This window comes from Ricinus communis, chromosome 8 (assembly GCF_019578655.1).
Source record: "Ricinus communis isolate WT05 ecotype wild-type chromosome 8, ASM1957865v1, whole genome shotgun sequence".
In the NCBI taxonomy this organism is placed as follows: domain Eukaryota; kingdom Viridiplantae; phylum Streptophyta; class Magnoliopsida; order Malpighiales; family Euphorbiaceae; genus Ricinus; species Ricinus communis.
The window spans coordinates 11784683-11795082 of NC_063263.1; the positions used below are offsets into that span (position 1 = coordinate 11784683).

The window sequence follows — 10400 nt, forward strand, 5'->3', positions numbered from 1 at the left end:
GTTCAAGATCAATTTTTAAAATCTGTGCTAAATGGGTACTAAAGATATATCAACTCAAACTTCTAATGAAACTAAGAACATAATATAAATTTGTTATTGTATAATTATAAAAATATATGATGTGGAATTGGAACAATACAACATCATCATTAGCTTTTTCACCAATGTGGAAAATCTTGTATAGAATAAACTAATTGTGAACCAAAATGGAAGGGGCGCCTGACATAAAATAATAGGCATATAATTTGGAGCACAATTGAAAGTGCAAAATCACACTTTTAAAGGAAAAAATACAAAGAAATTAAGCATCATCCAAAAATTAAAGAGAATCAATCCCAACCAACCAAACTGTTTTATTATTATACATAATAATAAATAAATAAATAAATAAGATGATCAAGCTGAACCATGTGGGTCCTGGCACTAGAACATATATGCTTTCTTTGTTGAAGAACCTACTATTGTTGGGAGGCCTATGCAGTCAACACTGATTCTCACAAGTTTCCTTTACCATATCATCACCACCCATGATTCTGTATCACTCAACTTGCCCCTTTTCTTTTTTCCTTTCAATTTCAAACCCAATAAGAGTGGATAAGAAAAACACCATTAGTGATTGTCTCTCTTCTTCAATAAGCATTTTGATTTTTATTCTTTTTTGTATGATTGGTTTGCTAATTTGAAAACCAAAAGAGAGAATTATTAAATTCGATTCTTTTTGTTTACTAATATTTGATAGAGAGCGAGTCCTAACCGGATCATTAATATTGGTAAAGATTAACTATTTTTGTGATAATTTTTTATGAGGTATAAAAAATTAGATATTCTTATAAAATAGACTATTTATGTAATTCACGGTTTATAATATGTTAAATAATTAATAAAAATATATATTTTTAATATATTATTCACAGATAACACTTAATAAATAGAAAGAAAAAAAAGATATTAAAAGGTATAAGTAACTAAGTTAATGATAACCTTTGCTTCAAACTTTTAAAAGCTTAACAATGGATTAAAAAACTTTGAGATGCAATCTATTGAGTGGAGGAGAGCAGAAATCTTATATTTTTTGTTTTAAAGGTATTCCAACTTAAGCATTGGATTCCATTATTTGTGGATAATCTGGATTGTCCTTACCACTAACACTGTGGAACAGAATATTATGGAACACACTTATCATTCTTTTTAAGATTATTGCTTAATTCTAAACACAATTGACTGCATGAGATGACTTGAATAATAAATATGCTTTACATCATGGTTGACACAAGCACAGAACTTCCATATATTGAAGAGGTTAAGAGAAACTAACATTAAAAGATTAAAATGTTTATAGCATCAAACCAGAAGAGGAACATTATTTTTTTATTATTTATTAGTCTAAGTATTTTTAATTAATTAGGCTTCAATCGTAATTTCACAAGTAAGAAAAGGACTATTTCAATAAATAAGAAACTACCCTAAAATATCATTTTATCAAAATAAAGTAAATACTTAGGAAGTTTACTGTCTTTAACCAACTTACATCCTTCTTCTAATTCAGAATATTGTGCCTTTTAGAAAAATTGTGCTTTCTATGAAGCAAAAGAGGATGCTTTCTGAGTCTAGAAATTTTATAAATTAGTAACTGTCCAAACAAAAAAACAAACAGAGAGGGTGGATAGGAAGGAATATGATTTGGCCTCTTTCTTTTCTTTTTATCTTTTCTGGAGGTGAAAGGGAATATGATTAGGCCTGTTGTTATTACCTTCCTATATCCTAATTTGATAGATGATGAACATAAAGCAGTAAAGATTCTTAAATTCCCTTAATGATCAAAATTAGGGAAAAAAGATTTTATATATATTTTCTTTTTCAAAATAAATTTGGTTAGAAGTGAAAAATAGAAAAGAAACATAAAATGTAATGTTTGTAATAGTGTCATGTAGCAACATATAAGATTCTCTGGACAAAGAGTCTGTGCTTCAAACAACTTCAATGGTGTTCATAAATTGGTAATATCTGAAAAACCTTCTTTCTAATAATTAGCCACTCTCTTTCTTCTTTTAGTAACCATGAATAATGCAATGTCTTTTTCTGTGGAGTAACAGAATCTCAGTCCATTCTTGGAATATCATAGTTGACTTTTGAGGTCCAATTTATTTGGACATTCTCTCCTTGTTTTTTTTAGTTATTAAGGACCTTATGAACAGGTAAATTTCACTCATTATCATGCAATTTGCTCTTAAAGATTACTATGATAATATGATTTTACTTTATAAGATCATGTCAGTTAAATTGCTTTGGTGTCTCAGTATGTGTATCATCAGCTGGCTTGTAGCCATTTATGAAAATTGAGAAAGCTTACTGCTAGAAAGAGATTTGACTATTATATTTAAGAATCTATTTACTCCTCTATATCTTAGTGCCCGTTTTGGCACAGTTTTTACCAAGAGTAAAAGCTAATCTTGGACCAAAAATCACTATTGCAAATTGGTAATTAGAAAAGCAGGTGATTTAACTTTTGTGGGCAGTTTTGATTTTTCAAGTTTTTCCAGGAAGTGTTATTTTTCATGGAAAAAAACGTAAACCTTGAAGAATAATTTCTTTCAGTAAACGCCCTTAATCATCAATCACCTCCTCCGTCTCTACATGAAGGATACATAGTAATTAAGTTAATATAATGTTCGTGATTATAAACCATTAATAGAAATTCTTACCTAAATCTAGTATATACATCACAACTGATAAGAAAGTAACACGTATGTATAAATATTTTATACTTTGTATATTAGGTGATTAATACCTATTTCATTATTTAAAACTATCAATTTAATACATACAAACATACACCAAATCTAGATAATAGATTTCTATTAATGTAAAATAGTTCAAATTATCAATTAGTGTGTCCCTTATTATAATGCTTGTGAATATTTTAAAATATTTATTAATAGCATGAGTTATTTCAAATGGCTGTGACAAATTGGCACCCTGTTTATCTAGAGATGACTTTAGATCTAAATCCATTTTTCTTTTCCAAAGATGTAATTTTAGTCATTAAAAACTACTAAATAATTTCTTTAATTACATGCTAACAGTTTGTTAAATAATGTGTATATAATCTTTCTTGAACAAAATCATCAGTTAGTATTTCATTTTGCTCCCTGGACAACAAACAATAAAGAATCAGAGTGCAAAATTGAGCCACTCACTGCAATGCCGAACTCTTTCCTAGTCATCAATGTTCTTCATGTATTCCTTTGAAAGTTTAGTTTCCATTATCAGCTGCTGTTCTCTGATGAGAGAATAGCCTGATTCAAATAAAGCCTCCACCGTTTGCTGCTCAAACAGATGAAAAACCAATTAATACGAAACAGTGTAAGAAGTTAAAGAAAGGTAGACATTTTCTGGAGTATTTGGAACATTGCAGTGAATTCTATTAACATAAAGTAAAATCAAATTCAATTATCCAGTTAGTAGTGAAGTAGCTACTTTGCTCAAAGAGTAAGATTCGCGAAACCAAGAAATCGAGGAACAGAAAGGAAAGATAATACAAAGTAACTGAAATTTATTTTGGGTATTATCACTAAACCCCATAGAAATATTCCATCTATGGCAAAAATCTTTTGTTAACATCAATATTATCAAATGTAAATCTTCCTGTCAGCACAAAATGATTCTGTTACTAGCAACAGTTAATTATAATACATAAACAATAATAATTAACACTAGTTTTTGTGCATGGGAGGATAATTAGTTTAAATTTTTCACTGCTTTGTATTTACAGACAGATCTAACAAGGAATAAAAGAAGAGAGAAAGGAGAAAAGAGAGAGTATAAAAGGTACTTGAGGGTCATCCCACTACCTCTGGGGGAGTATACACAGGAAGTGTCTCGTTCTTTCTTCGTTTGAGGAGTTTGTTACCAAGATTTTCCACACCTCCAATGTCATCAATCCACTGCAACAGAAAAGAATTAGGCTATAGACCTGAGTATAAATTTGGCTTTGACATGAGATAAAATATTCTTCTCAAGGTTTAAGGAAAGCTGGATCACTATGAAAGCATAGGCCAGGAAACCTGCTAGCTTAAGCCCATCATGCATGAGCTTAACAAAATCTTAAGCAGACACTTTGCACTTCCCATTGCCAAAATTATTATCATACACTCATACAGTTCTCTTTTACTAAATTCAAAGGCATCTAGTAGGTAAAATGCAAGAACTACTGGCTCTAAACATGTGCAAAACCTCTACACTTCAAATTCAAGAGTCAAATACCTTAGAAATCGACATGTCATATGTTCGGGATCGAAGAGCTCCATAGAAATCCAAAGCTGCTCAAATACCTCACAGAGAAAAATGATGATTATTTTGTTCAAAGAAGATTGCTAGATCACAAAGAAGTAAATGTGGATAAAAAAATAGATACATAAAGAAAAATCAATGGACTCCACAAATATTGAAAACATTATTTCATTAAAAAACTACTACTGATTGAAATAGTATCCTGCAGAGCTGCACCTCTATAAATGGCTGAAATCTCCTTTATGAAGTTCTAATTTTCCTCCTTGATCGGAGCTTATGCTCTGCAATTCTGGAAAGTTTTGGTCTTAAAAAATTGCTCTTTGGCCTTGACCAGAAAAAGACAAAAAAAAAGGTTTCACACTTCTGACACCGCCACCATAAAGCCTATTATTGAAGAGTTCTTCCTTCCAAGCTTGGCATCTTATCATCCCTTTACAATCAACTATGACCTTGTGAAGCTAAGAAGTTTTGCAGCACACTTGGTCTTCCTGATTCAGTGCTCGGGTTTGATTGATTGCAAGAAGTTAAAGCCAGGTAGAGCAATCTTAAGGCTTGGAGCCAGTTAATACTACACCAGCATTGCATGGCATGGGTACCATTGGTTTCAAACCCTCCACTGTCTCTTCCCTCCTACTCACCCGACAAAACAAATGCTGGAAGAGGAGGGAACTTTTGCAGCAATGATAGATGACTATACCACCTAGGATGGGTTCTCAAGGTTCTTTGTAACAGCTTAATATCAGAAGAAAGTTCAGCTAGTATGCATAGGGCAATGAGATACACACAGTTGATTTTGGTAAGTGTTACGGTCATTTCAGTTTATGTAATTCTTCATCGATGAACGGAAATGACACTACTATGTTGCCTTTACATAAAATATGCAAAGCATAACTATAAGCAGTGTCCTATAATACTTTCAATCTGTATCATTCTGTCTGAAGTCAAGCATAATAGTCAAAAGTGTCTTTTGTCCCCTGTTTACTTGATATAACTCTGCATTCTCAAATGACAAGAAGGGAACATCAAACACTTGAACATCGAGAACATGTCATAAACAGGAAAATTACCACTATAAGTTTTAAAGTCAATGAAACATAATATTTGGAATAGTTGAAAGGGGCCTGATGAAGACATACATACCTTGATTAGGAAATGTCTTTACAATGCTTACAACCTCATCTCTAGATATCCCGTCCTTCTCATACATTCTGTGAACAATGTTCACAATATCTTCCTGATTAGGCTGCCTGTGACAATTTTTGGATGTTAATATAGCTCAACAATGTTTACAAACAAAATCAACACATTCTGGAAAGTAGTAGGGTCAACACAAAATAAAAATACTACGTCCTACACTATGGCCAAGCATAATGCTGAATGTAATAATGCTCAATCATACAGAGAACCGTATCTAGATAGTAGAAAAATTAATCTTAGTTTAGTAAAGGTTGTATTCATATGCTGATGATTAAAAATTTATAACCATATAAAGTCAAAAGAACAAGCACCAGTTGGCATAGGACGGATTCTGAATGTCTGTCAGCCATTTCCTTGTGGTGGATTAGGGACTTGAGAAATCAGAGAATTTAGCTAGAAAGGGTTTTGTGTTTATGGTCTGAATATGGAGTGGAAAATAGTATTGTGGTAGCAATAAATTAAAACAAAAAATGAAAACTGGATTCAGGGTGAACATGTAGGTGGGCATTCATAACATTCTATAGAACATTACTTGATGCTCGAGTTCAAATATATAACCTAAAATATTCATGGAATGGAGTGTACACAGCCAATTTTTCCATTTTTTATTATTAAGAAGCCATGTGTGTGACAGAATCTGACCATTGAGACATTAGTAGTAAATTATGAGGTCATGTGTGTCATGCCATTGTTTTCGGCAACTTCATAATCAGAACTAACTAAATTGCAAATGCTTAATTGGTTCTTAAGGAAAGAAGGAAATTCCAGATTTCAAGCCACACTGATTCTTCAATAAATCATGTACCAGAAAAATTTTTCCATTCTTCCATCACGAATCAAGGGGGCATAGATTGTTGAAAAGTCATTTCCTGTCACAATGATAGGAATTCTGTTTGTGATATCTGATTCTCGCCAGTCTTGTCCAGTACTGACTCTTGTAGGATTATCCACCAAATTCATTAGTGTACCAACAACGATTTGATTGTTCACTGTCATCTGTGTGTTCCCTAAATAACTCAAACAGCAAAAACGGATATATTTTAGGACCATGCTACTGCAAGATCGGAACTTGCACGCTAAAAATAGAATAGCACATAGACACAAGTCAAATGGCATTATGCTTAAAAAAAAAAAATAACACTCCCACTTTATCATTATACCCAAATACCTAAATCCAAATCTTAAGTTGCTATAACTCACCAAATCTACCAAGGCCGGCATCAATGTCATTGATCATCAAACAGCTCATCTTGCCCTGCATTAGTTAAGGTACGACTTAAGAAGTTCAGTGATACAAAAGAAAAAATAACTCAGTTAATCAAAACTTAGAGTTTATCATACTTAATGCCTAGTTAATCCACCAGAATGAATAATGATGAAAACCCATACTCTCATCTTCAACCAAATAGAAACAAGTGAAATGTCGTTAGCAAGAGAACTTTCAGATCCAAGCCACATGTCCCCTCTTTTACATGATATGAACTGAAGATGGCTCATTTAATTATGCAAATAACATTTGATAAACATAGAAGAAAGTTGGCTTTGCTTCAGAAATGCAGACAAGGAGCTCCAGGAAGAATGGAAAGGATTAAAGACATAAAAATTGGAATTATGGTCTGAACTTAATACAGGGTTTATGATCAGATTTCTTTTGGATCTTATTTGTTGCTGTTGTCTATCAGAAGTTTCTGGATTGAATAGAGCTTCTTTTTGAGATGAAGTGCAGAAACAGTAGTTTTTTGTTGCAGCTATTCTCTCTCTCTCTCTCTTTCACACACACACACACACACACACACACACACACACACACAAACACACAAGCATGCATGCGTGTGCACACACACAGACACGCAAGCACACAAAGGCCCTCACATGTTTGTACTTGCATGTCGACCCAAATAAAAACATGAACTGCAGTGGAAATTACAAGTTTTTTCAATATCATATCGATTTGATTAGCAGATTCATGTGCAGAGCAAATTAAGGTGTAAAAATGAAAGAGAATAATAACCATTGAACAACAACACTATTAAATTCATGACCCTAGACATACATATGTTAACAATGAGAGTGGTAAAGCTTCTAACTTGGTTCTGGACCACTTGAGAAGCTGTTCTATAGCGTTCACGAATCAGTTTTCCTGGTTCTCCTGTAAAGCAAAGAAAAAGTTTGTAATAGGTATAAACTTAAATTGAATAGAAAGAAAACCATGGCTGTAAATTTTCTCTGTAAAAAACAAGTTAGGAACCCATCTGACCAGCTCTTTCTGATTCTAATTCTCCTGCAGACATAATTACAGGTTCAATTCCCATGGCTTGAAAAACAAGTTCAGTCTGAAATGATTTTCCTTGCCCCTTTCCACCCCAAATACCTGTAAGAGGAAAAAATTACAAGCACATAACAACTAAATTCCCATCCTACTCAAGTGGATGAATGCAGAGCACATGTCTTAGAGAGTATAATTGCTTTATTAGCATACTAATGAAAATATGCAAAAGATACTCGGAGTTATTAGTTGGAAACTTATTTATGAAAATACCCTATGTGTCCTAAGGATAAAATGTAGGAGATAGGTTTTACACAGAGTAAATGGTGAAGAAAGATGACTGGCATCTGTCGACCACTCTAATTAACATAACTTCGACATATAAAATAGATTGCAAACCAATACCTAGGATCAGAGGAACTTTGACATTGAGAAGATGAGCTATGTAGTTCTTCACAATATGGCATACTGCATTAAGAGCAAATGTGTATAGATAACTGCTCTTGTTAAACCAGACAATCAAATTTTTCCCTAAGGCCAAGATAGAGGATTTTACTGTGCAAGTGTTAAACATAAGAATTAAACAATCTAAGATGAAATAAATATGTAAGAAACACACCAATATGAAGAAATAAAGTGAACGGGTAGTGAAACAAATACAGCTAAGTCTGATGAGTATCATCCTGCCCAATAGCATATCAAACAAGATAGTTAACATGCATGAGAAACTGTTGATTAATTCTATATCTCATATATACATCAAAAACAAATTTCATTTAAAGAAAGCCTGCAAAAGTATCTAGATATCATATAATATTTAAGTCAATTTGAGCATTAAAGAAATGGGAATAAAAATTTGACAAAAACTACTTAAAAATATTAAGGTAACTAGTTGGAAAAATAGTGCTACCAATTTATCTTACTCCAACATAATTTCATCACAGTTTCTTCACCGTTGTGCAAGCAAAACCTACAACTTACCAACTTTATCCTGTTCAAAAGACAAAGCAAAAAAAATTGAATTCAATGAATATCCAAGTCTTAATAATCCATAAACAAATCAACACAAGGAAAGAAAATAAAATTGCAATTTTATTTTTAAAAAAGTGTAAGCTCATAAACTAGTTTATAATTAGATAAAAACTATTTATTCACAGGAAATGCACAAACATTAACACCTTGTTCGGAAAGTTACAAAATTCAAGAGCTGAATTCAATTTGAGAAATTTCCAAACAAAGCCTCAGCTAAATAAAGAAGAATAAGCAGAATTGCTAAAATTTTCAGCAGCAACTAATTAAGAAAACTCATTACCAAGAAAACTGGAGCGATATAGTAATCTCCTTTAAGATACTCAAATGATCTTGTCACTTTCTGTCGATAATCAAACACAATATCCGCTGCAAATTATTAACAAGAATTAGAAGTCAATTCTAAGAAAAAGAAAAATGAAAGCATTTATTAATATTGATCTTATAATTACAGTCTCTGCCGAGAAAATTTCCGGCGAAAAGAGGATCGATGACGCCAGGTCTAGCTCCGACGGCAATGTTCATGTTGTCAGCTTCTTTTCCTAATCTGTAAAGATAATCATTTCCTTCGGAGTCTTTAGTTTCCCAAGATGATTGTTCTGATAATTGTCTTTTTGCTGTCTTCTGTTGTTCGTCGCTAAAGGTGTGGTTGTTGCCGTCATTTGAGGATGAATTTGAGCAAGAAATAGTGAAGATCTTTTGTTGTGAGGGAATTGAAGGAAATTTATTAGGGAAGAGAGCTTGAGGTTTGAATAGAGATGATGAAGGGATTGTGAATAGTGCCATTGATGAGTATTTGGCGCCACTCAGTGAAGTCTGTGGTCTGCTCTGTACTATAACCAACTCACGGTTAGGATAGACCCCCTTTGTTTTTGTTCTTTTATTTTTTTTTATTCTAAAGAAAATAAAAAGAATTAAATTCTGCAGAGTACATAATTTTGAATCAGGCATAAGTGCATAAAAATTATTGAGTTTATGCCTCAGAAGAGCTGAACTTTTTTAAAAAAAATTAATTACATCCAAGAACTCAATCCTAAATTTATAATTATCATTGCCAATGATTTAAATATTTTTAAAAATATAATATTATAAGCAAAATAAATGGCTCTACGATAATTTTAAAACACTAAAAATATATATTAACTAGTTATTTAATTGTATTTTGGACGACCGTTATTATTATATAATTATAAAATTAAATTTATAAATAAAATTTAATAAAATTTTAATTTTGATATTTATTTATTATATTTTTTAAAACAATAATAAATTAATTTTTTTAATATTTTTAGATTTTATTAGTGTACTAATATAAAATTTATTTTAAAAATATTTATTAATTAATTTTAATATTATAAATTAAATATAATATTTAAAATATTATTTTAGAGAATTAAAATTATTATTTAGTTATAAAATTAATTTATTAGTTAATATAATATTGAAATATAATTAATGTTATTTTTTAGAATAATTATTATCTAATTAAAAAATTAATTTATTATTTTTATGATTAAAATAAATATTTAATTTAGAATCTAACTTATTAATTAATAAATTAATTATGAAAATTATAAAATTATATATAATTTTGAATCTCATATATAAAAAATAAATA

At 31.1% G+C, this 10400-nt stretch overlaps 1 protein-coding gene across 5 annotated transcripts; it reads right to left on the minus strand.

The window, feature by feature from the left end:
- Window positions 1-223: 223 nt before the first annotated feature.
- Window positions 224-9657, minus strand: LOC8280298 (ribulose bisphosphate carboxylase/oxygenase activase, chloroplastic). 5 transcript variants are annotated; one of them, XM_025156270.2, is made up of 13 exons: window positions 9235-9654; window positions 9066-9151; window positions 8735-8744; window positions 8159-8221; window positions 7745-7858; window positions 7575-7636; window positions 6688-6742; window positions 6293-6494; window positions 5431-5537; window positions 4264-4319; window positions 3852-3944; window positions 3198-3324; window positions 224-566 (listed from the first exon to the last, which is right to left on the minus strand). In XM_025156270.2, the coding sequence occupies exons 1-12, from the start codon at window positions 9566-9568 to the stop codon at window positions 3217-3219; spliced, it is 1290 nt and encodes a 429-aa protein (XP_025012038.1). In that variant the 5' UTR covers window positions 9569-9654; the 3' UTR covers window positions 224-566; window positions 3198-3216. The 5 variants fall into 5 exon arrangements, 4 of the variants coding, with proteins under 4 accessions (XP_025012038.1, XP_015570972.1, XP_025012037.1 ...); XM_015715486.3 differs by lacking the exon at window positions 224-566 and adding an exon at window positions 2351-2630 and having other exon boundaries at window positions 9235-9653; XR_001534806.2 differs by lacking the exon at window positions 224-566 and adding an exon at window positions 4507-5283 and having other exon boundaries at window positions 3197-3324; window positions 9235-9657.
- Between the last annotated feature and the right edge of the window lie 743 nt (window positions 9658-10400).

Excerpts from the sequence above, each read along its gene's own strand:
- LOC8280298 (XM_025156270.2), bottom strand. The coding sequence starts at position 9,568 with ATGGCACTATTCACAATCCCTTCATCATCTCTATTCAAACCTCAAGCT. Across the intron at positions 7,859-8,158 it reads CAAAGTTCCTCTGATCCTAG|GTATTTGGGGTGGAAAGGGG; the intron begins GTATTGGTTTGC and ends TTCCTCTTACAG. Across the intron at positions 4,320-5,430 it reads AAAGACATTTCCTAATCAAG|CTTTGGATTTCTATGGAGCT; the intron begins GTATGTATGTCT and ends GTATTTGAGCAG.